Source organism: Pelobates fuscus, chromosome 9, assembly GCF_036172605.1.
Source record: "Pelobates fuscus isolate aPelFus1 chromosome 9, aPelFus1.pri, whole genome shotgun sequence".
NCBI classification, from domain to species: domain Eukaryota; kingdom Metazoa; phylum Chordata; class Amphibia; order Anura; family Pelobatidae; genus Pelobates; species Pelobates fuscus.
The window spans coordinates 163,227,606-163,254,531 of NC_086325.1; the positions used below are offsets into that span (position 1 = coordinate 163,227,606).

The 26,926-nt window shown below is 42.0% G+C and overlaps 1 protein-coding gene across 2 annotated transcripts; it reads left to right on the forward strand.

The window, feature by feature from the left end:
• The first annotated feature begins 1,001 nt into the window (after window positions 1-1,001).
• LOC134572623 (ficolin-1-like) lies at window positions 1,002-20,429 on the forward strand. Of its 2 annotated transcripts, XM_063431699.1 has the most exons (10): window positions 1,002-1,166; window positions 10,086-10,200; window positions 12,121-12,234; window positions 12,704-12,748; window positions 13,568-13,603; window positions 14,549-14,590; window positions 15,391-15,518; window positions 16,542-16,671; window positions 18,925-19,059; window positions 20,162-20,429. In XM_063431699.1, the coding sequence occupies exons 2-10, from the start codon at window positions 10,113-10,115 to the stop codon at window positions 20,404-20,406; spliced, it is 963 nt and encodes a 320-aa protein (XP_063287769.1). In that variant the 5' UTR covers window positions 1,002-1,166; window positions 10,086-10,112; the 3' UTR covers window positions 20,407-20,429. The 2 variants fall into 2 exon arrangements, with proteins under 2 accessions (XP_063287769.1, XP_063287768.1); XM_063431698.1 differs by lacking the exon at window positions 1,002-1,166 and having other exon boundaries at window positions 10,056-10,200.
• The last annotated feature ends 6,497 nt before the right edge of the window (window positions 20,430-26,926 follow it).

The following is a 26,926-nucleotide window of genomic DNA, read 5'->3' on the forward strand; positions in this document are numbered from 1 at the left end:
CGAATGTTAATGGATTTTCTTTTCAAAAGAACATCGAGATAAGATCACAGACCTGAGTAAATGTTTAGAGACGTTTCTGTTATGTACGGTATTTAGTTCAGCAAGAATTCAGATAATAAGCTGGGAGATAAATAAGGAAAGAATGAAAGCTTATCTGTGCCAGATTGATTGCTCAATATCTCAACCAATGAGAACACGGCTGGGTTTTAATTCCTGATCAGCCGACTGTCTGCTAGAAAACGGAAAATCTCTTTCTGCAGCAATAAACGTCAAACAGGGAATTCCTATAGCTTTTACTGATATAGTTACTGCTGAATACCTGACTATATTTGCTTTATTTACATTCAAAGTAGATTATTTAATTAAAGGACCACTATAGTGCCAGGAAAACAAACTCATTTAACTGGCACAATAGTGCCCTGAGAGTGCCCCCACCCTCAGGGTCCCACTTCCGCCAGGCTGAAGGGGGTTAAACACTCACCTTTCTCCAGCACCGGGCTCCTTCGGCGCTGGAGACTCTCCTCCTTTTTCCGACGTCATCGGCTGAATGCGCATGTGCGGCAAGAGTCAGTGCGCATTCAGCCAGTCCATAGGAAAGCATTCTCAATGTTTGTACAATGTTTGTATTCCTCAACCTATAAGTGTTCCTTTAAGAAGATCTGTCACTTTCTAGTAGCACATTTAAGCAGGAGTTCACTATTAGTTAAAGTTTCATGATTTTATTTTAAACCATCCCTTTTAGTTTGATTTTGCATTGATGTGTTGGAGTCAAAATATTGATCTTTCAAAATTTCTCTGAAAAGGCAGTGTTTACATTAAAAATCCTCCAGGGACAGTCTGTAGACACCAGAACAACTGCATTAACCTGTAGGTGTTCTGATGACTACAGTGTCCCTTTAACATATAACATATATTGGAAGGCATGGCCTGAAGTTGTGGGAGGGGCTATAGACCTACATAAGGGACTCCCCCTTTCCCTGCTTACCTTTGTGGGTCAGACGAATAGCACTTCCAGGTCATACAAGATGCCATTTTGATTTCACCTTTGCTCCATGAGGTCTCATACTCCAAGCTGTGTCCAGGAATCCTGCTGCAGGGCTTTCTGTTAATCCAGTGGCTTTCTTTCCGATCAGCATCACATTTGGTGCCTCAGGGACTCTCAAACCGTAAGTTGACCCACCTGTCGCGCCAGGATTAGTTCCCACGGCGTTCAGCACAGCACGGGTCCTCACTCAACGGTTTCCTTTTGTTTTGCACGGTTATTTCATTACCTAATACTCACCTAGCTGTTCATTTAAAATCTGTTGGGTTAAAATCATCTGTGTAGTTAAAACTACAAACGAAATACAATTTTCGCCTACACACTGTCCCCTACCGGTCTTTGGGTGTACTACAGGCTTTTTAAACATTATCGCATTTCATGTACAAACCAACGAACCACTGCATTTTTTCCCCACATACTGACCCCTACCGGTCATTTGGTATACTACAGGCTTCTCAGACATTATTGCATTTCATGTACAAACCAACTAACTACTGCATATTCGCCTACACACTGACCCCTATTGGTCATTTCGGTGTACTACAGGCTTCTTAGATGTTTTCATTTTCATGTACAAACCAATAAACTACGGCATTTTCACCTACACACTGACCCCTACCGGTCATTTCAGTGTACTACAAGCTTCTCAGATATTATTGCATTTCATGTACAAACCAACAAACCACTGCATTTGCGCCTACACACTGACCCCTACCGGTCATTCGGTGTACTACAGGCTTCTCAGACATTATTGCATTTCATGTACAAACCAACTAACTACTGCATTTTCGCCTACACACTGACCTCTATCGGTCATTTCGGTGTACTACAGGCTTCTTAGATGTTGTTTGAATTGTCATGTACAGACCAATAAACCACTGCATTTTCACCTACACACTGACCCCTACCGGTCATTCGGTGTACTACAGGCTTCTCAGACATTATTTCATTTCATGTACAAACCACCGAATTTTCACCTACACACTGACCCCTACCGGTCATTCAGTGTACTACAGGCTTCTCAGACATCATTGCATTTCATGTACAAACCAACGATCCACTGCATTTGAGCCTACACACTGACCCCTACCGGTCATTCGGTGTACTACAGGCTTCTCAGACATTATTTCATTTCATGTACAAACCACCGAATTTTCACCTACACACTGACCCCTACCGGTCATTCAGTGTACTACAGGCTTCTCAGACATCATTGCATTTCATGTACAAACCAATAAACCACTGCATTTTTATCTACACACTGACCCCTACCGGTCATTCGGTGTACTACAGGCTTTTCAGACATTATTGCATTTCATGTAGAAACCAACGAACCACTGCATTTTCGCCTACATTCTGACACCTACTGGTCAATCGGTATACTACAGGCTTCTCAGACTTTATTTCACTTCATAAGCAAACAAACTAACTACAGCATTTTCGCTTTTATACTGACTCCTACGGAATATTTGCATGGTTGCACGCTTAAAATATAAGTCCTTCCAATTACGTACTTTCACACATTAGGTTATTCAGCAGCCGGTCATGGTTCACTACACTCATGTTTCCGGGTACAGTTGTATTCCATATCACAGATGATATAACACTCCTGACAAGTTAATTTCCTTCAAACAGGGGCATTAACAAGCATACAATAAACATTGGGACGGAGCACTTTGCTCTATTAAACATGCAAAACACATATATGGGTATATGCTTTTAAATGTCTATATTCAATTCTCATACATTGTTTTACCCGTCCGGGACACAGGTATTAATAACCCTTATGACCAGTAAGGGTATCTAATCATACTACCAGGTATATACACCTGCTCATGTGGTATTTACATACATTTTCTGTTTTCCCCTGGATACATCCTTAGCGTACTGGCAATTAGGGACTATAGGTTTCCAATAGGTATTCTCCTTTCTTGGCATCTACGCCTGTCGTATAGTGGTCCCGCGAGGCCAACACCCCGCCTCAACGCTCGGAGGCAAACACCCATCGGGCCACTCGTGAGCTAGCCACCTCGCATGGTATATAGAGAGGGCCTCACCTGTCACTCCCCTCCCCTTTTCTGGTTACAGTCACCGAGAGGCCAACATCCTGCCATTACGTTGGTGGCCACAAAATTCCCTCGCGCCATTACATAGAGCCTCTCAAGCCACTTGGCAACTAGCAGGGCCTCACCTGTCACAAAACTAAGGATTAATTGTTTCGCCATGCGGTTTTAGCTAGCAAGCCAGTACTAGCACACTGTGGGTTCATATATTAATGGTTATCTTTATCTTTCACTTGGAGAGGATGTTGCTAGTCCCACACGACAATTTTGTCCCAACACAGCGGACGATCACGTTTCAGGCTCCAAGCTCTAGCACCTCAGAACTACCATAGACAATTGGGTCATCTCATTCTCTTTGGCAAATCCCAGATTTGCAACAATTTCCATGTTGGCACAAGTTGTTTCAGTGCATGCAGACTGGCAGGTATGTTCCCAATACGTCAGGACTCAGGGCACATCAAACCATGTGTCCCAATAAATGTACCCTGAACATTACTTCACGCCTGTAAACATTATGCATTTCCAGTACTTTCTAACTCCTCACCCTTCCAGACATTTAGTTGATTTCCTAATCTCCGATTTTAAAGGCCTTCCAGACAGGTATTGCCATATACTTTTGGGGAAATCTAGAATGCCCTAACTTGCAGTCATCACAGCAGCATCCAACAGCTAGCAATACACTCATGGCCCAAGAATGGCAGAAAGATTTCTACCTGGGCCTCTCCGATCTACACCATTTACCGCGTGGCGCAATCCCATTGGGATTGTTACAGGGAATCTTCCCTCATACTGTAACTGATCATAGACTTATCTGCACCTCACGCCTCGGCTACCCCAAGTCTCAACTCCCTCAGACCCTTCCGCGGAGTCTTCATTACAGTATGCCACCATTGTTCATACCATTACAGGTATCACTCAAGCAGCGGGGGAAGCCTTGTCAAGTAAAACTGATATCACAACGCATTTCAGACTGCCATCATCCACCCTATGATGTAGAATTATTAAAAATCTTTATTGAACTTGTATTGAATTATTGTACTAACTCTATTTTAACCTTACACTGTGACAGACCCTCCATTTTGCCCTCATTACCTGACAGATCCTCCATCTTAAACTACATTACATGACAGAGTTTCCCAGCACATTTAATACAATGAACAGAGACTGTATTTTCTATAAAGACATAGCTGACTGCGGAATTATTGAATCTCCTGTAACATGCAACAAAGTATAACCAAGGCCAGAGCCAAGGCCATGAGAACACTGTACTAATGAAATGTTCTATTCATAAGAGAACCTTGCACCTGACCACAAGACCTGACATCACTGACTGTGTAAAATGACGCTCAAGCCCCCCTTTCCACCGAGTAAACCTCATGCTGGGAAAGATGGCGCTTGAGCCTTCTGTCCACACCCGTGTCCAGAACAATACCACCTCCCGGTGGGAGGACACCTAGCTAGTCACTCAAATCCCTGAGCCAATTAATAATATTGATGGGTGGACACTGATATAGTCACTTAACATTTAATCCAATTAATGATGTTTATTTGTTATTATCTGATATTCAATGATGATGTCATTTTGCCTTTAAAAGGGTCTGCATACTCGTTTTCTAACCAGCTGCCATTAAATTTTTTGAAGTGCTTTTAACCTGAACTCCATGTGTCAGTGTGAACTTACTTCTGCGTATACGCAATTTAATCATCTCAGATTTGGACAGGAACAGATCGACATTTAAACATATTTGTTTATTTCTAAATTAATCTACATCACCTACACTGGCACTTACAGGGCATTTATGGGCAGCAGTCATATATTTCTTCTCCTGCTTAACTTTCGGGTCAAGAGCAGCCACAATCTTAAATATATTCGTAGAACTATTTGTTGGTTGTGGTTAAACATATCCAGATGCCCCACAGTCATACACTCCCGAGATGATTTCTTGTTGGTCAAAAGGAACGCCTTTCCCTCTAGAAGCTTCAAGGAAGCCATTAGTATGTCTGAACACTTGGGGGTCCCAGTATTCCCTAAGGTCACAGAAGACCCAGACACTATCGTTACATTCCTGGGCATACAACTTGACTTGGCATCCTTGCCAACAAGTTACCACGCGAGAAATGGGAACAGTTGCTACAACACCAATTACCAAATCCTGCTTGGTATTCGCAGCCGCATGGAACTACAATCCCTGCCAGGTTCCTTAAAATTTGCCATGCGCATCATACCGCAGGCTGCGCTTTCATCTCAGACCACTTTGCTTTTCCACACTCCCGCATGATGATCAGGGGCTGTCCCTAGACAACCAAGCCACGGCAGGCCTAACCACACATAATGGTAAACTACTGTGGCAGCTGACGTGACAGCTGCCATGGCAGGGGGTCATTTATGGTCAAGGTCATGGATTACATGAACCTCGCCAACATAGCCGGGCTCTGACTAAACTGGCCTTGTCCACCAGCACTCAACACGCTTGCTACAGGGTTTCCACTTATACAATACGTTTCATGTCGGACCATGACTTAGATAGCTGGTTTGAGGTTTCACCATTTATGGCATTCACTTCTTTTGCCACCTTAAGTTAAAAATTCTCGCACAACACGGTTAAACTTTATCTCACGGACATTCAACACTATACGTATTTCTCCTTCCCAAACAACAAAGGTTTCTATCCTCCTACCCCATCCATACCTTACTTAGAGACATAGCCAAGCGGACGTTCCCGCTACAACTAAATACTGGCCATAGACCTACAATGTTCAAACCATATCAGAACCACTCGACCATGCACCTTCCGAACCATGCACCAATGCAGTCATCAAACTGCTACCTATCTAGCCTTTAACTGCTTTCTCAAGGTATGACTCACTATCAGCTGCAAACATCAGAAACAAGAGTGCCTGTTGACCACTTATTGTTCTTAAACACACAATACCACTATGCCCGGTCCCTTCCTAAAACTAAGACGAGTCAGATGTGCGAACCAGTGCATATAACCTACTATCTTACAAGCAATGCTGGGTGCCCGGTTTAAGGTACTGGTTACGTTCTTGGGCACGCCACCATACGTACCACTGAACCGTTACTGTCACTGTACAATACTGTCCTTACCACAGGTAAGTTCATGCACTATATAGCCAAGATATCCCCGCACACGTGAAAGACACGGGGCCGCTCGGAATCATAGGCTTATGCAACTTACATACCACAGCCGATTCAGGAATTGGGAAGCTTTCATTAAAATGTCTACCTGATGGTTAACAAATGCACTATGATCCTGTATAATGTTTTGCATTAATATTTCTTTTTGCCCACTTTTTACCGGCCTACAGCATACGTCGGTTTCGGCACACCTCAACCGATTATTCCTAAAGCTACATCGCTACAACCATCTTATTCTATATCATATGAGAATGCCCCGAACACACATATATCTATATCTATATCACACTGGCACCGGAAAACAAATAGCCAGTTTAGATCCATAAACATGGGCAGGCCATCATTGAAAAGATCCATAAACATGGGCAGGCCATCATTGAAAAGATCCATAAACATGGGCAGGCCATCATTGAAAAGATCCATAAACATGGGCAGGCCATCATTGAAAAGATCCATAAACATGGGCAGGCCATCATTGAAAAGATCCATAAACATGGGCAGGCCATCATTGAAAAGATCCATAAACATGGGCAGGCCATCATTGAAAAGATCCATAGACATGGGCAGGCCATCATTGAAAAGATCCATACCTATGTTAGAATTTAGAAAAAAGTGCATAGAGAAATCAATTTTATATAAAAGCAACAAAATAGAAAATAAGTAAAATTGTTCTATACAGAGAGTTGAACTAATATATTCTAAAATAGCTCAAAATAAATATATTTTCACTGGATAAATATATGTTAATGTAATTGGGAAATATAAAAATAATTACAGAGGACGAGTCAACTCTAAACACTGGAAATGAAGAACTGAAAACAGAGCACGTATTAACAGAGGGCAAATAAAGAAGTGGGTTTATGTGTTTTTTTTGCTATAATAAATTAGAATAAATATGTCTGTTCTAATAATAAATATTGAGAATTACATTTTAATCACGATGGTGCATATATTTTGTAAATGCATTACAGGAATCATAGATAACGGCTTCCTGGGATAAGATTCAGAATGCCAAATACGTAGATTGCTCAGCTTATCGCATTCCGCTTCTCACTTGTTTACAGAAACCGGGAGAATCTTTGCTTTATCCCCAAGATATAATCTCCGAGAACCTGACACTAGCTAGCACAGATTTTTTTTTTTTAAATAAAAAAAATAAATAAAACAAATTTAAACGTATTTTATTAATTCCACGTGTAGCTCCTAAATTGCACATCATTTGCCAGAGTTCATTACAAAGAAAGTAATAGATACAGTAGACAATTTGTATTTCGTGGACGTGTAAACTGAACTGCAGTTTGGCTGAATTTGAGCTGATAGAGTGTTTGCCTGGTTTCCTGAATTCTGAGCTGAGATATACCTGGACTACAGACATGTTTGGAAGGAAGGATGTGTGCCACTATTTGGAATATTGCCTGTGATGCAAAATAATTTGAGGATTAATGAAAAAAAAGATAAATGATGGCTTTCAACAGCAATTGACACTTTTATAAATGAACCTAGTTAAATTTCCCCTGCTATGTCTTGTCTCAAATCCCCACGGTATCCTTTAGATTGTAAGCTCACTGGCAATATAGCTAAGCACTTTGTGTAAAAGAGCTCCAATGGCTAGTTACCAGCTTACGGGCAGGGCTCTCTCTACCTTTTGTATTTGTGTGTGTGTGTGTGTGTGTATTGTACGTTCTCCACTAATTGTACAGCGCTGCGGAATCTGTTGGCGCTTGATAAATACCAGTAATAAATAAATAAATATTATATATAACGTTTGGATTTCCTGGATCTCCATTAAACAAAAAGGAGGAATTGTTACAGAGTGGGGTGATTCTCTGAGACCGTGGAATTTCTTGTTGAAGACTAAACTTATTTCTAAAAGTTAAAAGACTGTCGCTGTTTTTAGTAACTGCCATAATTTTCAATAGTAGAAAATTCTAACTATTTAATTTATTATATAATCTATTACTATTTTTGATGTAAATATCTGATTTATTTGCAGTATTGCTTTTTCCTTTTTTCCTCTTTCGTTTATTTATTTTTGGGACATTGAGATATTAATTTAACTCTAATAGTTGTTTTTGAACATTTATTTGATATAAAAATGTAATGTTTGGTAAATAAACTAACACTTTTTTTTTGTCTTCTATAATCTTAAAATCCCAAGGAAGGGGTGAGCCAAGGCAAGTGTTACCTCCAAACGTGAGACATTCCACTGCCCAGGTTATGGAATTAGCATGGATAGGACTGCCCCAAGAACAGTTTCCTGAATGTACCCTCCTAAAGATATATATGTATATGTATATGTATATGTATATGTATATGTATATGTATATGTATATGTATATGTATATGTATATGTATATGTATATGTATATGTATATGTATATGTATATGTATATGTATATGTATATGTATATGTATATGTATATGTATATGTATATGTATATGTATATGTATATGTATATGTGTATATGTATATGTATATGTATATGTGTATATGTATATGTATATGTGTATATGTATATGTATATATGTATTAGATTGGATGCATTCATACAACTAGTTTGTGGTATGATTGAATGGTGAATGTGACTAGGTGACTGCTTGTGGTGTTGTATGTTTGTGCAATTCTTCTTTAGGGGTGGTAGTGGCTATAGTGGGGCTATAGGGGATGTAGTGGAGAAATGGGGGCTGTAATGGGAGGATAGGGACTTGTGTGTGGCAGATAGTGGGTATAGTGGGACAACAGGGTCTGTAGTGGTAGAATAGAGGCTGTAGTGAAAGAATAAGAACTATTGTGTGGTGGATAATAGGTATAGTTGGGTGACAGTGGCTGTAGTAGAGTGATGGGGGCTATAGTGGGGTGACCGGGGGTATAGAGACTAGTTGATGAATATGGGCTATAATGGGGGAATAAGGACTATTGTGAGATGGACAGTAAGTGTAGTGGGGTGACACGGGCTGTAGTGAGAGAACATGGGATGTAGTAGGAGTATAATTACTATTGTGGGGTGGGTAGTGGATATATTTGGGTGACACTGGCTGTAGTGGGTTATAGGGGCTATAGTAGGATGATAGGGGTATAATGGGGTGACAGTGGGGGTAGGGGCTATAGTGGGGTGGCACAAGATGTTTTGGGGGGTTATATGATCACCTGTAGTGAGGAGCATGGGATAGATTTAGTCTTGTATTTAAGGTAAAAAAAACATTTTATTACCCCCAACCCGCTAGTATAGATAAGTCTGTGGCATGCTGTCTCAGTACAATATTAAATATAGTATGTAACTATATTAATTTTTTATTATATTCCCGTTATTGCAGTGTTGGTATACAATGCGAAATAAAATTAAGAAAGAGGACAGAGGTTGGTGTGATAATGTGTTGGGTTGGCCTACAAAATAAATTATATTTAAGAGCAGATTCCTTAAACCTCAACACTTCAAGAAGTCTATGTTGGTTAGTTTCCATTCCTTAAATATGTCGCTTATACCCTCTCATCACATTTAGTTGCCCCACAGGACACTTTACTCTCTTAATGTCAAATTATACTGCTTTCCTGAACTCCCGAGGCTGCCCCAAATATTTAGGAGTCCCATTAACCTCTTCTTCCTGGCAACAGTTTGTCTTATTTGCTGTTAAGATTCCATTAAGCCGTTGAATTGGGGAAATATTTTAAGGAGGTGATTCCTGATAAAGTACTTGTTTGCACAATGTATTGTGTAATGAGAGTCTCACAGCCAATTCGAGATTACACAATAAATGGGAGGTGTTTGTATACGATGGCATTTTTTACTTTTCTTATTTTACTCAAACATTTTCTGCTCAGTAGACAAGAACTGTGGACAAGACCATAATGACCCGCATTGTCTTCGTTTGGGCAATCGTACTTGCAATATTCTGGTTACAGAGCGTGCTTGGCACGGCTGAAGAAGCATGCCCAGGTAATTCACTTACTTTGAGCAAATTATCGTGTGAAAGAATGTATCATTTAAAGCGACCCCAGACTTCTTAAGTCACAGGATAGAAGAATGGATGAGTGCTACATGGAATCTTTAAAGACATTTCATTAGACAGCAAGGCAGTAATGTGTTGAAACCCTCCACCAACAGTGGAATTCTACCTTTGTCTGTTTAGATTTTCATTTTCATAGAAATAGCATCTCAATTGGAAAATATGAGGTTGACATTATTGTTTTGCTAATATATTATTTGATGATACCGTGTAGTGTAATTTTATTTAATCTTACAGCTAAACTGCCAGAAACAATGTTTATACACTGATCAGGATCATTTGTGGATTGCAATTTAATGTTTAAAATGAATGTATGTTTATGTGCATTATGGCACGACAGGGGGCATATAATGACTATTTTTTATTTAATTTCATTAGCTTAAATTTTTTTTAGAAAGAAAATGTCATTACTAAATGTGTCTTTCCAACACTTGATATAGAAAATTATATAGAACATTAAAATACAAGAAACTATTTTGTGTTGCTTGCTCCATATTTTATATATTATGTATTTTGATCATTTTAGGAATGCTTGCCAAGGTTTGACATCAGGGCCAGACTGTGAGCTGATGTGGTGGGGTGTTTTTTTGTAAATAGGTTTAATTGTGTTTTGTTTGTGATGTAATATGTGTAACAAGGGACTGTATAGAGTGAGAGTGTGTGTGTATAGGGGGCATCATGTTAATAGAGGCTGTAGCCAGTGTGTTCATAGGGGCTGTACTGTATGTGTGTGTGTGGTGCAATATATAAATGTGTTGGGGGGGGGGTAAGACATATACTTTGCGTGGTGGGGCAGATGGGAGCATATATTTATCTCTATATATTTCTTTTTGAAATTAAATACATAAACTTTATATTCTTACCTTTTGGCAAAGGAAGGGGAGGGGGTGCATTGTAAACCCTGGTGGTCCTCCTTCCATTTTTTTTCTTTAAGTGCCTTTGGGATAGTGAATGAGATTTCTGATCTCCCTCATAGGTCCGTGATGGTGCATCAAGGCGGGGCTTGGATAGATCTTCTGATCTCCCCTGTCGGCCACAGCCCTTGACCTTCGAGGCCCACCGGGACTTTAGCTAGTCTTGGTCTGCTTGGCATGGAGCAGGTGTTCTAAAATGTTTCAAGTCATTGTTAGTGATTTCAAACAGTGTACTGAATAGGTCAACAAGATACAATGTGTGAGACGAGTGTTCATGACTTGGACCATTACATTAAAGGTCCTATTTGGCAAAAGCACATTTAACTCATGACACTGAAGTCATACCTAGGTACTGATGCACGATGTCATCGTAATACGTAAAATTGATTATGGGATATTGATTACAGGATATAAAAGGAAGTAAGATATTATGTTCTACTTGCATGTTCTCATTCATTGACTATAATGGACTGTATGAGAATTAATAAACCCGGCAATGAGGAAATAAAACACCTATCTGGTCTGACTCTCTGCATGTTCCCAGAACAAGGTGCAAGACTGGCATTAGCATTATTTGTGTTTCCAATATATTTGGTAAATATTGCATCAAATAAGGATTACTGTACATCTTAACCTGCTCCAATTTCAGTTCCTGCATAGGGAGCTAACATAGGAGCAGCCTTTAAAACTGCTGTGATAAATGCTTGACCTTTGGGATATATCAGAAAATTGTGCAATGAGACCTGTGCAAAGAAATAGATTTTTTTTTAAGTTAGTATCACATATTCATTTTAAACTGATGTATATTCACATATATTTTATTCTCTAGCTTGTATAGAATACATCTGTCACCAGTGTTAGAATTCACTGCTCCTAATATTTCAGTTTTTTGATCCGAACACCTTGGGTGCTTTCATCTCTCGCATTTCTTTACAGAAGTGAAAGTTATTGGGATTGGTGACACTGATAAGCTGACCATTCTCAGAGGATGTAATGGTTTCCCAGGAACCCCCGGGCCAAAAGGAGACACTGGTTCGGCGGGCGAGAGAGGTGAGTAAAACTCACATAGAGGGCGAGATGTATCCAATTGTTCTGTTCTAAAAGGTGGTGCAAAAGTGTGGAAGGGGATAAGTAACAAATATAATGCATCTACTGGTTTCACAAGTGACTGCCCCACTTATAGTAATATAAAACACTTTTTTTTTTTTTTTTTTTTTTTTTTTTTAGAACAGAACGCTTTGAGAAATGTATCCCCAATATATCAATGAAAGCACGAGACCCTTAAGACAATAATTTCTAACATCTCTCTATGGTGACCAGTCAAGGTCACTCTGTAGAAATCTCTACACAATAAATATTACATGAGAGAAGTTCAGTAAGACACAAGCAATACGTTATTAATCAGAGCTTCAATGAATAATAAAACACAGTGGACAACTAAAATACTCAACTCATACGTGTGTAAGATCTGTTGTATGTTTCTGCTGGCGATTTACAAACTTTGTTTATAATTTTTTAGGTAAAGATGGGCTTCCAGGACAAGTCGGGGTTCAAGGACCGAAAGGTGGGTGATAAATATCCCATTCCCTAAGAGCACATGATCTGTCTGGATTGTGTATCATCCTGTCCACTTGGGCTATAGAGTATACAAGGAGCCTCCACTGATGTGGGACACCTGGGAAATCTTCTAATTCATTAGAGAGATTCAATGGCTGAGAAAATTGTTTAGTAATTGGTAAATAAGTGTTAGGATAAAAGGTGAAATATTAATAGTTAAAGGAACACTCGAGTGCTGGTGTGGCTATTTAAGTGAACGGCCCCGTGAGTTTACTTATTTTTTTTCTCCAATAAAGCTCCTCTAGTGGACGTCTGAGTGACTGCCATGAGAAGTGTTCCTAGGCAATAATGTAAACACTGTCTTATCTCTGAGATCTCTGCTAAGACTGCACAGACAGGCTCAAGACACCAGAACCACTGCATTAAACTGCAGTGCTACTGGTGACTACAGTATTCCTTTAAGTATTACATAATTTTGTGACACATCTGTATCAAATCTAAAGATTACTACCTGTAGCAAATGGAGGGTGATCTGATACCAGATACTTTTCCTTTTCCAGAGGTTGTGCAGTGTTTTTGGCAGTTTGATGTTTTGTTCAGACTTGTGCATTCAGTTTCAAAAGGAATCGCGATTCATCGAATTTCGGGCGAATGGAGGGTGATCAGAATTCCACAACTCTGATCGTGAAACAAGCAAAACAGTTTCATTTGTTTGGGGATTCGGAGTTCCGTCTGTGGGACAAAGAAAAGAGATTCATGTTGGGAAAAAGTTCATTGTTAAAAAAAAAAAAACATGTTCATGTCAGAATTTGCTTTTTTCATACAGGCGATGCTGGAGAAAAAGGAATTCAAGGTGAAAGGGGTAAGTCTTTCCAAGGTTTTTTTTTTTTCCTATAAATGTTCATTTAGTCAGGTTGTACACACAGCCAGAGTCTCACATTATGAAGTGTCCCACCATGTGAAACGATACAGTAAAGATTTTAACCAGACCCTCAAAACCAAGTAAGAAAAGAAAAAAGACATTAAGAACAAAGCACAGAAGTGACAGGAAAGAGAGATGGATGAAAGGGGGAAAGGAGGGAGAGGGGATTGGTTTACTATTTTACGTTTCATAAATTGACCATCCTACCAGTGATTTTATTACTCCCAAGGTCAATATAATAAAATCTACAGCTATGTCTCCAAGAAACATATTATCATACATTATGGTTAAAATTCATACATCTGAAGGAGGCACAGTCCCTATTCTGGGTCTAAATCCATCTGTCCTCTTCTCTCCTAATATCACTTTTTCAGGAGCTCGATATTGTTGGTGTGTCTGAGTGTATAACAGAGCCCCACAGCAATAATACTCCCAGTAATGTGTCTGAGTGTATACCTGAGCTCCACAGCAATAATACTCCCAGTAATGTGTCTTTAAACTACGATAAATGTGTTTAGAAGTAAGTCTTTGTAGGTAAGATACATTGTTTTTGTTATAAATTACATTTACTTGTATAAATTGTCATTAGTCAGTCACTTCAAATTTATTAGAAAAGCCTCATCCATAACCACACCCCAATTCACACCCAGAACAGCCTCCTTGTCACACACCCACTCACACCCCTAATTGTCCCTCTTAGTCCATTGAAATGTTGAGTTATGCAAATTGCTGGTTCAACTGAATAATGAATATACCCAGAAATTGTCCTGTTTTAGAGTGTTGTATCCCAGACTGCACGAACTACAGGAAGCACTGTTTCTACAAAATGTTATGCCAATTGGTCCAAAGATTGACCATGAAATTACCTGTATTATCATTCAATAGGAGAGAAAGGAGAAGCGGCTAAAGCAAACGATTCATTGTATGGTGAGTTGGCAAGGTTTAGACACATGACATCAATTACAGTAACAGTAACAGAGCGCGGCTTTTATTTGGAAGAATACAGTTATGGTCGCTTATTGTAACTGAGGTGTAAAAATGCCAAAGTAAGAAAAAAAAAAGACTTATCAACTATAACAAGCACTTAATTTGTTCAGCTGTAATCTGTTTGCATATCTACTCGGTTCACCCAAAATTCAATAGAATATAGAATTTTTGTTTAATGAATTTTTGGATGACCATTTATCTCTATGGGAAGGGATATTGTTTCATTAATAACAGCAGAAGTTGTCCAAACAATGAATAGATGGCACTGAATAAAATTCATTCACCAGCCCATTTGTTCATTCGATAACTTGCTAATAGTTCGACCCGTATTTGGTTTCAGCCGAAATGAATAACGAACAGAATTTTCGTACATTTTTCAATTCATTAAAAAATGTATGCACACGTCTAGTTATTTGTAAGGATTCCGCTGGCATTTTTTGAGAATGTATCACTTTTCTGTTTTGCATCATTCACACACACAATGAAACCAGTTCCACTAATACCTGGGTTGCCAGGAAAAAGATCGATTATAGTTTTAACAAACATCTTGCAAAATGTATTTCAGAGGATCCACTTTGGAAAATAGGTTTTTTTTGGTTATGGTTTTTGAAAAGTCAACTCACAACAAATCACTGCTTAGTGAATAAACAGAAAGAAAACCAGAAAATATATGCCACTTAATGCTTGCTGAAGAATGTTAACGTATCTTCTGTTTGTTCCAATTCATCTCTTGTTCTCAGCTGCCCGGAACTGTAAGGAGCTTCAGGAACAGGGGGCGGTACTAAGTGACTGGTATACAATATATCCAGATGGCGAGACCCCACTCAAGGTGCTGTGTGACATGCATACTGATGGAGGTGGATGGATAGTAAGTACAGGGCACAGAATCATAAATACAGTGTTTAATCCTGTCATCTAGCTCCAGGATACTGTAACGCTACAGTATTCAGAGCATGATCTTAAGGGTTGTTCTTACGGAGGTATAATATTTTCCATAAGTATTATAATAAGGCATTGATTTATATGCAGATCTCTAAAGAGTGGACCCCAAAAGAAAACACTTAAAGGACCACTATAGTGCCAGGAAAACAAACTTTGGCCCCCACCCTTAGGGTCCCCCTACCGCCGGACTCTAGGGGGAAGAAGGGGTTAAACACATACCTTTCTCCAGCACCGGGCTCCCTCGGCGCTGGGGACTCTCGTCCCTCTTCCGACGTCATCCGCTGAATGCGCATGCGCAACGAGAGCCGTGCGCGCATTCAATCAGTCCGTGGGAAGGCATTTCTCAATGCTTTCCAATGGACGCGTCTCCTCACTGTGAAAATCAGTTTCTCTGAAACTGCCATGTTTACAGCAGAAAGGGTTAACCCTAGATTGACCTGGCACCCAGACTACTTCATTGAGCTGAAGTGGTCTGGTTGCCTATAGTGGTCCTTTAACAGATTAACACAGAAACACATCTCAAATAGAATACAGCTTACTTTAAATGTGTATCATGGACTTTAAACACAGAGAAAGCTCTGTTGATTCGTAATGTGGCAGCATCAAGGTGGATGATATAATATTAAAGAAATTGATACAAAGATGTGATGATGGAGAATCTCAGATAAATAATGAATATGAGAATGACGTGGGTGAATTAGTAAAATGGCAGACTGGGCATTATTTAGAAGACCGTCAGATCTCAATCAATGGTGATGCTCCGAGTCCTCATTCTGCTAATGTTCTGTGTGCAGTAGTTGTTACAGATGGTTCTATTCATATTTAGTTTGTACTTACATGAATGGAGCAAGACAAAGATGTGTCCCTCTAAGGGCCCAGACCTCATGACTCAATCCCCAGCCATCCAGTAAAGATGGCGTAATTGAATGTCTCCTTTTGGTCGGTGTAGGTTTTTCAGAGACGTTGGGATGGAGGAGTGGATTTCTTCCGTGACTGGAAATCGTACAAGATGGGGTTTGGCAGCCGCCTCGGAGATTTCTGGTTGGGAAATGATATTGTTCACATGTTAACGTCATCAGGTAATGATATTCCCCAGATATACCAATTCGACCATTTCATCTGGTATACAGAATGTACATCTTCTGCTAAAATACAGAGCTATTAGTAATTCAGCATTACACGGTCTTTTAGGAAGTCGGCAACATTGTAAATTTTATAAACAGGTTGAGTAAAGTGATAATACACTTTTATTTTGTGGAGGCAGGTTGTCACATTTCAGGCACACGTGACCCTTTACACAAACAAATGTCTTTTAAACTCCTATGTCTTGGATTTGCTTAAAGGACAACAATCACCAACAATGATTCTCTATGGTCTTCGCTGCTTCTGTGACTGTCAGATGTAAGTTTTCAAAAATGTTCCACCAGTGGAGGAACTAATGCAGAGAAGGCCCTGGTGGAAGTGTTTTTGGGTCTCCCTCTAGCGCAAAACTGGCGAAAGGATAGATCCATATCTGTCATACAACTCCCATGATGTTATGCCAGCTGGGGATCTACCATTTGCCCATCCTTGCAGGGTTGTATCTGAGATGTGTGTTTGAATTAAAGCATTTTCTTGTATAGAGTATGTGTATGTATGTAGGGGTGTATTTGTATGTGCTGTTGCCATTGTAATGCAGTGGTGTAATTGTGTGTAGTGTTCATGTTTGAATGCTGTGGTGTGTTTGGATGTAGTGTTGTTTTTTAAATGATGTACATTTGGGTTTAGTATCAGTGCATGAGTGAAGGGGTGTGTTTGTATATAATTTTGGAGTTTAAATCCAGGAATGTGTTTGCATATTGTGTACGTGTTTGATTGCTGGGATGTTTGCATGCACACTGCCACACACATACATACTCATATATAAATACAGATTAACACACAAATATACACATATAAACACACTGACACAGACAAACACATTCATATACACAATGACACATACACACATAGACACACAGATACACACACTGACACATGCACTCAGCTTGGCACATACACACACCTCAACACATGACATATACACACACTGACACAAATACACAGACCTTGACAAAGAGACACACACTGTGATAAATACAGACCTTGACAAACAGATACATACACACACCTTGACACACATGTACAGACACAACATAATTTTTATATTTGCAGCAACCCTCCTGTTAGCATATATTTTGTCTACAGGAGGGTAGCTTGCTTGCGGTGCTGTTGGCTGAGGTTGATGGGTGTGTGTGGTCTGCAGCAGCTTATTCCTTCTTTCTCTCCCCCGATTGCCTGTGCCTCCTCTCCCTTACACGTGGTGCTCTCTATCTGGAGGAAGTTACCTGCTGTCACTTCCTCCCAGGCTACCAATACTACTTGCTGAATAGAGGTCCAGTTGCGCTCAATGGGGGTTGCACACTTAAAGGGCCACAATATCCATCAGGTGCATGAGATACCTGATAGGGTCCCCCGAGTGACTGAGCTCCAGTGGTGGTAGTTCCACCATTATGTTCGACCCAAGGTACATGAATATGACTGAAGGGTCCTGTCATTTACAAAAGGCAGGGGTGAGTTTTTATTTTTTTCCTTACATATTCTACATTTAAAAAATATAACTGTTTGCTTTCAAAACTTGGTGAAAGTGAAATGATTAATATATCAATACATAGAACTTTTAGAGTTGTATTGAAGGGAAAAAAGTAACTTTTTCTAGGTTATTTAGAAGATAACTGTCATCACATTTACATTTTTGGTGTTTTTTAACATATATTATATTTACAATGAAACAATGATTTTTTTGAAATTATGGAAATTTATTTTTAAGAATTCAACTTTTATGTGGTTGAGCAGCCATGTTGGGTCAGACTCTAAGCTCATCTGACCAGCTGCTGCTCAACCTAACTTATTTGGTGTTGCAGGTTCACACAGAGAAATCATAGCACCAGTAGGTTAGGTTGAGCAGCAGTTGGTCAGACGACAGTAGATTCGGATCCAACATGGCCGCTCAGTTAAATAAACATTGCCATTTTTAAAAATACATTTATATATAATAATAAAAAAAAACTACATTTTATTAACTGTAATACATGATAAATGAAAGTTTGACAGTTGTCCTTTAAAAGATTAATAATCAGCTCTCAAACCAAATAACACAATGCAATGCATAGGGATGTATTGCAAATATAAATGGCAATTTTTACAAAAATGGAAGTTAATAACATTAGTAGAAGGTCACATTTTTATGAAATTGTTTTAATTAATCTAAAAACACATTTCCCACAATTAATTATCCCTCCTTCTAATCACAGGTAAATGGGAACTGCTTATTGATCTAATGGACTTTGAAAATACTAGACATTACGCCACATATTCTTCGTTTAAAATCTTGGGAGAGTCGGAACAATACAAGCTGGTACTTGGAGCGTTCAAGGATGGCAATGCAGGTGAGGTGGCTTGCTTTTGTAACGTGACACTCCGCACCCCTAATGCACTTGGCTTGCTGCTGTGGCGTACTAAACGGGGGGTGGGGGAGTGGGTGGCCCACCCTGGGTGCCACTCACTAGGGAGGTGCCATGACTGCCAGTGTCATGAGTCGCCCCCCCATCAATTCTTATAGTGCGGGCCGCAGTGCCTTTGCGGCTGGCTGCACTACACTGCACTGACTGCAGTAATATGGAGGAGCAGGGTGAGAAGTGTTGCCGCATCGCGCAACGTGCCGCATGTCAGCCTTCACGAATCTTCATGAGCGGAAGGATCTGATTGACGTGAGGCACCATCGGTTGGAGCAGAGCAGGTCAGCGCTCAGGCACCATCAAATGTGAGTAGATCATTTTATGTGAAGGGGCTGGGGGTGCAGGGTTCTTTTTTTAATTAAGGGGGTATGCACTTAATATTAAGGGGGTGCCAAACAAAGGGTCCACCCCGGGTGCCAAATGCTCTAGGTATACCCCTGGCTTGCTGAAATGCTTTAAGTGTGAAGAGTGTGTCCTCTTTTTCATTTTACTAAAAGTGCTGATTTAAATGGAAATTGCAAATGTTATAAATTAACCTGGCTACAGCCCTCCTGACTGTCACTCAGACAACCGGTCCTGTTACTTCCTGGTTTGGTTAGCTCAGTGAAGCTAAACTTACAACGCAGCAATTGCCCAGAGAACCTGCCTTGCAAAGACTTCTCATTGAGTTGAATTGCGAAGTCTGTGATTGGACAGCCACAGGAAGTCTGGGCGAGGTCTGAGGGGGAGGACTTACAAAGGCTTCATGTTTTGCAGCTCTTGCAAGCTGTTTTAAGATATACCCCCAATGAAGAATTGCATAATTACATGCTTGCATGTTTTCTTGGGGTATATTTACTAAACAGTGATTTTTAAAAAAAAAATTGCTGTTTAATGTCCCCTTAATGGTTTGCATCATATCCATCATAATAACTCATTGCACAGTAAGAGGAGTAGGCTCTCCGGATTAAAGACGTCATGGACGTCATGGGCGTCTCTTTCTACTTATACAAATGTTTAGAATAGAAGGTGACTGCTCTTGTCTTTTTTTTAGGTGATTCTCTGACAGATCATAATAATATGAAATTTTCCACGAAAGACAAGGACTCTTCTTCATCAAACTGTGCAGAAACATTCAAAGGAGCCTGGTGGTACAACGCCTGCCATTTTTCCAATCTGAATGGGCGCTACCTGTTGGGGCAACACGCCACCTTTGCAGATGGAATCAACTGGAACTCCAGCAAAGGATATTATTACTCCTACAAACATTCAGAAATGAAGATCAGGCCTGTGAACTAATTAAAAAAAAAAAAAATAAAAAACACATAATATCCATTTTGTTTTTATTATTTATTTAACACATTCTTAACATTACGAACCTATCATCATCACGCTATTTAATCCAATTATCTACACAAATATAGCAATTTTCTCAAAGCATTTTTTTTTTATCTTGTCCAAAAAGTAACATTTGAAGAACATGATAACCATCACGAGGAAATTTTCATGCTTGGAATATTTAGAAAATTTTCATGTTTTAGAATTTTAATACTTTTTGATAAAATTTGTATTGGTTTGAACGTATAAACATACGTATAAAATGGGTATTTCATAAAATATAGGCACTAACATGCAGGTTTATATTTTTAGATATGTATTTGAGATGCTCAGTGTCAGGGCCGGCCTTAGGGGTGTGCGAGCTGTGCGGCCGCACAGGGCGCCATGGAGCAGGGGGCGCCGTGGATTTATATAAAAAAAAATACATTTTTTTTTTTTAAATTTGCAGCGGGGGCGGAGCTTACCATGTGGCAGGGGCGGAGCTAAAAGCGCCAGAAAACTGCTGCAGGAAGGAGTTCCCCACCAAACCGCTTCCCCACCAAACAGTCACCAGGAGCTGCACTGCCTCCGCAATGAACTCCACAGGTAACTGTGGGATTGTCAGGTGAGTGTGACTCTCTGCCTGTGTTTATTACTGTATGACTGTCTGCCTGTGTGTGTCTGTGTATGAATGTCTGCTTCTGTGTGTGTCTGTGTATGAATGTCTGCCTCTGTGTGTGTATGACTGTCTGCCTGTGTGTATGACTGTCTGCCTCTGTGTGTGTGTGTGTATGACTGTCTGCCTCTGTGTGTGTGTGTGTCACATACAACCAATACACGCATATCACACCTACTATCACATACACAGACAACACAAACATTACAGCATACATGGATGACGGACGGGGGGGGGGGGGGGAGGGGGGGGCGCTGTGAAGATTTTTCGCACAGGGCGTCAAAATGCCTAAGGCCGGCCCTGCTCAGTGTTTTACATATATGTGCTGATTGAATAAAATCCTATGAATACAACTAAGGTGTGTTCCTTTCATCTATTATCTACAAATATTGCTGTTAAAATGATAATTATCAACAGAAAGCAGCACAGACTGGGTCACAGGAATAGTGAAAGTGCAGGTAATTATTAAAGGGACACTATAGTCAGCTGAACAACTTCAGCTTAATGAGGTTGTTCAGGTGAAGAACTATAGCTCCCTGCAGCCTTTCTCATGTAAACACTGTATTTTCTGAGAAAATACAGTGGTTACATTGAAAGCTAGGAACACCTCCAGTTGCAGTCACTCAGAGTGAACCAGAGGGACTTCTGAGTTGATGCCATCCACTCAGATCTGCTGTGCACAAGCATCCTGTGATTCAGTATCTCCTCCCTCTGCATGCAGACACTGAACTTTCCTCATAGAGATTAATTGATGCAATCCATCTCTATGAGGAGATGCTGATTGGCCAGGGCTGTGTTTGAATCATGCCCCTGATCTGCCTCTTTGTCAGTCTCAGCCAATCCTATGGAGAAGCATTGTGATTGGATCAGGCTATCACATGTCAGCAGACTGCTTGTTTTTCCTGAGTCTAACAGCATGCAGATTTACAGCTTCTGGCTTGAATACAGTAAGATTTTTTTTTCTGGAGGTATGAGGGGCCCAGGGGGGCTAGATGGTGGTGTTAACATTATAGCATCAGAAATACATGTAGTTGCACTGGTGACTATAGTGTCCCTTTAATTGCAAAAACTGCACTTTTACTTATTAATGTTTATATTTGGCTTTCCGTTTTTATTCGATCTTCTAATATCAAGTGACAACAAAATATTCAAAAACCAATAAAGCAACCACAATAGTGATGTAGCAAACATAAAATTTTCCGTTCGCGAACGTGAACTTTCGCGAACGGGCGAACCGCCATAGACTTCAATAGGCAGGCGAATTTTAAAACCCACAGGGACTCTTTCTGGCCACAATAGTGATGGAAACGTTGTTTCAAGGGGACTAACACCTGGACTGTGGCATGCCGGTGGGGGATCCATGGCAAAACTCCCATGGAAAATTACATAGTTGATGCAGAGTCTGGTTTTAATCCATAAAGGGCATAAATCACCTAACATTCCTAAATTGTTTGGAATAACATGCTTTAAAACATCAGTTATGATGTTGTATTGATCAGGTAGTGTAAGGGTAACGCCCGCTTCACAGTGACAGACCAAACTCCCCGTTTAACGCAGCGCAAACAGTCCATTTGCACAACCGCAAACTCCCCATTTGCACAAGGTTGGATACCGATCGATGGTTCGATATTCTGAGCCCTCTCTGATTTACTGTACACGACTATTCGATATTCCCACAAATTTTATATAGCATTTTATGTTTGTTTGAGACCACCTTAAAAATATTGGATATCGCTAAAAATCATGATCACTATATACTTTCTCTACAAACCTCTAAAACGAACAAAACTACTCATCCATCCGCTATACCACTTTATCCCACCTAGAACTAGTGCCCAGTTAAAATACTTGACTCTTACTTACCCACACTCAGTCATGCCACACACATTTCACCACTACTCTCACTGAATCCCTCTGACTACGGCTAAATTAATCTTCTACATCAGAACACTACTCCTAAGATTGGGTTGTATCCATGTCTCAGGTCTTTCATTTAGAATAGGGGCAGCTTCGGTCTCCTTCAAAACTGACACTCCAGTGCATATTATTACAAGATTGGGCAGATGGAAATCCTCAGTCTACAACTGATATATTCCTCGTCCCGAGAAAAAAAAAAATGAGGAAAGCTTTTAAAAGTTTGGCTTTGTAAATTTGATGCAATAAGTGTTTTTCCTTTTCACCCTCTTTGCATGAACCCGATTTACATATATTACTAATATGTTTCTGAACATATATATTATATTACTCACTCACTCTCTGGGCCGGCCTAAGACATCATGCTGCCTAGGTCCAATGATAAATGACTTTGGGGGATAATGTATAATAAACACAGGTTACTGGCTATGGGAGGGATAATGTATAATAAACACAGGTTACTGGCTATGGGAGGGATAATGTATAATAAACACAGGTTACTGGCTATGGGAGGGATAATGTATAATAAACACAGGTTACTGGCTATGGGAGGGATAATGTATAATAAACACAGGCAGGGGCGGACTGACCGGTCGGGCACTTCGGACATGGTCCGAGGGGCCCGCCATCAGGGGGCCCGGCCGCCCCTTTAAATGCTGCAGCCACCTGAGTGCTCTTAAGAGCCTCAGGCGGCTGCAGCTTCTCACCTCCCCTCCCCTGTAGCTGTGCGGTCCGCGGTGCCCGGCCGGAGTGATAGGAAGGTGCTCAGTGTGCACCTTCCTGTCAGTCCGGCCGGGTACAGGAAACAGAAACTTCTGTTCCGCGCGGAACAGGAGTTTCTGTTTCCTGTACCCGGCCGGACTGACAGGAAGGTGCACACTGAGTGTGCACCTTCCTATCACTCCGGCCGGGCACCGCGGACCGCACAGCAGCTCGGCCACGCTACAGGGGAGGGGGTAAAAAGAGAGTGGGAGAGTGGGAGGGGGTTTAAAAAGAGAGAGGGAGGGAGGGGGGGTTAAAGAGAGTGTGGGGTTTAAAAAGAGAGGGGGGGGGTTAAAAAAAGAGAGGGGGGTTTAAAAAGAGAGTGGGAGAAGGGGTTAGAAAGAGAGTGGGGGGTTAGAAAGAGAGTTGGGGGGGTTAGAAAGAGAGGTGGGGGGGTTAGAAAGAGAGGTGGGGGGGTTAGAAAGAGAGTGGGGGGGTTAGAAAGAGAGTGGGAGGGGGGTTAGAAAGAGAGGTGGGGGGGTTAGAAAGAGAGGTGGGGGGGTTAGAAAGAGAGTGGGAGGGGGGTTAAAAAGAGAGTGGGAGGGGAGGGGGGGTTAAAAAGAGTGGGAGGGGGGGTTAACCCCTTAAGCACACCTGACATGTCATGATTCCCTTTTATTCCAGAAGTTTGGTCCTTAAGGGGTTAAAAAGAGAGTGGGGGTGGGGGGGGGGGGTTAAAAAGAGAGTGGGAGGGGGGGGTTAAAAAGAGAGTGGGAGGCGGTAAAGCGAGGGATGGGGGTAAAGAGAGGGAGGGGGTAAAAAGAGAGAGGGAGGGGGATAAAAAGAGAGAGGGAGGGGGGTAAAAAGAGAGAGGGAGGGGGGTAAAAAGAGAGAGGGAGGGGGGTAAAAAGAGAGAGGGAGGGGGGTAAAAAGAGAGAGGGAGGGGGGTAAAGAGAGAGGGAGGGGGGTAAGAAGAGAGGGGGTAAAAAGAGAGGGAGGGGGAGTAAGAAGAGTGGGGAGGGGGGTAAAAAGAGAGAGAGGGGGGTAAAAAGAGAGGGAGGGGGGTAAAAAGAGAGGGAGGGGGGTAAAAAGAGAGAGGGAGGGGGGTAAAAAGAGAGAGGGAGGGGGGTAAAGAGAGAGGGAGGGGGGTAAGAAGAGAGGGGGTAAAAAGAGAGGGAGGGGGAGTAAGAAGAGTGGGGAGGGGGTAAGAAGAGAGGGGGGAGTAAGAAGGGGGGTAAGAAGAGGGGGAGAGAAGAGTAAGAAGAGGGGGGAGTAAGAAGAGGGGGAGGGGGGTAAGAAGAGAGGGGGGAGTAAGAAGGGGGTAAGAAGAGGGGGAGGGGGGAGTAAAAAGAGGAAGGGGGGAGTAAGAAGAGTGGGGAGCGGGGTAAGAAGAGGGGGAGAGGAAGAGGGTGGGAGTAAGAAGGGGGGTAAGAAGAGGGGGAGAGAAGAGTAAGAAGAGGGGGGAGTAAGAAGAGAGGGAGGGGGGAGTAAGAAGAGGGGGAGGGGGGTAAGAAGAGAGGGGGGAGTAAGAAGGGGGTAAGAAGAGGGGGAGGGGGGAGTAAGAAGGGGGTAAGAAGAGGGGGAGGGGGGAGTAAAAAGAGGAAGGGGGGAGTAAGAAGAGTGGGGAGCGGGGTAAGAAGAGGGGGAGAGGAAGAGGGTGGGAGTAAGAAGGGGGGTAAGAAGAGGGGGAGGGGGGAGTAAGAGGAGGGAAATTGCCCCCTCCCCTGTCCGCAGGCACCGTGCGGGCAGCCGGCAGGGGAGGGAGGAAGAGAGGACCCGGGAGCTCAGCCTGCAGCTCCTCTGGGTCCTTCTTGCGCGAGCACAGATCGTTGCCGCGGTTACCACGGCATCGTTACGGCTCTTGCGAGAGTAAACTCTAGCCCTGGAGCTACGGGCTAGAGTTCACTCTCAACACTGTGACCACCAGGGATTCCTGGTGGTCGCAGTGGTGAGAGTGAACTCTAGCCCCATAAACACACTGCCCCCTCACACCATACACATTCACACACTGCCCCCACACACACCATACACATTTACACACATTGCCTCACACACACACATACACTGCCCACCCATACACACAGCCCCCCATACTAACATTGCCACACACATACACAGCCCCCTCATACACACATTGCCCCACACACCCTACACATTCACACACTACACCCACTCACACACACTGAACCTTTCACACACACTGCACCCCTTACACATTGCACCACTGCTCCTATACCCTACTACAGCCTCATATCCCAGCAGACCCCAGGTAAGTTGTCAAACTGTTCTTAAACGGTTTGACTACTTACTCTTGGAGGGGGGCCAGGCCCTCCTGGCACCATAACGACTACACAGAGCAGTAGTGGTTATTGTGCATGGATTATTTATTTAAATAATCTACAAGTGCCCCAGTAGCCAGCAAGCCAGCCCACAGGCTGGCCAGCCAGCCAGCCCACAGGCTGGCCAGTCGCCAGCCAGCCCACAGGCCACCAGTTAGGCTTACAGCCAGCAAGCCCACAGCCTGCCAACCGCAGCCAGCAAGCCACAGCCTGCCAGCAAGCCACAGCCAGCAAGCCACAGCCTGCCAGCCGCAGCCAGCAAGCCCACAGCCTGCCAGTCGCAGCTAGCAAGCCCACAGCCTGCCAGTCGCAGCCAGCAAGCCCACAGCCTGCCGGCAGTAGCCAGCAAGCCCACAGCCTGCCAGCCGCAGCCAGTAAGCCCACAGCCTTCCAGCAAGCCCACAGACTACCAGCCAGCAACAGTAATTAAGGTAAGAGGAGCCAACTTGGCCTAGGTATCAGCGAGCTATGTTGTGTTGCTATATTGTGAATAGGAACCAGAGTGTTGGAGACCCCTCTCCAGGCCCCATTAGACTCCATTGTAGTCTCTAATGGGACCTGGAGGAAATTATTTCTAACACACTCTCTAAAGGACACTGAGATAGCCTCTGCTAGAATGCTCCCCCCACTCCATGGCCCATTAGCCCTCAATTGTAGTCTCTACTGGGGCCTGGAGGCGACTGTTTCCAGCAGGGACACTGAGATGGCCTCTGTTAGAAAGACCCCCTTCCAAGCCTATTAGACTCCATTGTAGTCTCTAATAGGGCCTGGAGGGGATTCTTTCTAACACACTCTCTAAAGGACACTGAGATAGCCTCTGCTAGAAAGACCCCCCTCCATGGCCCATTAGCCCTCAATTGTAGTCTCTACT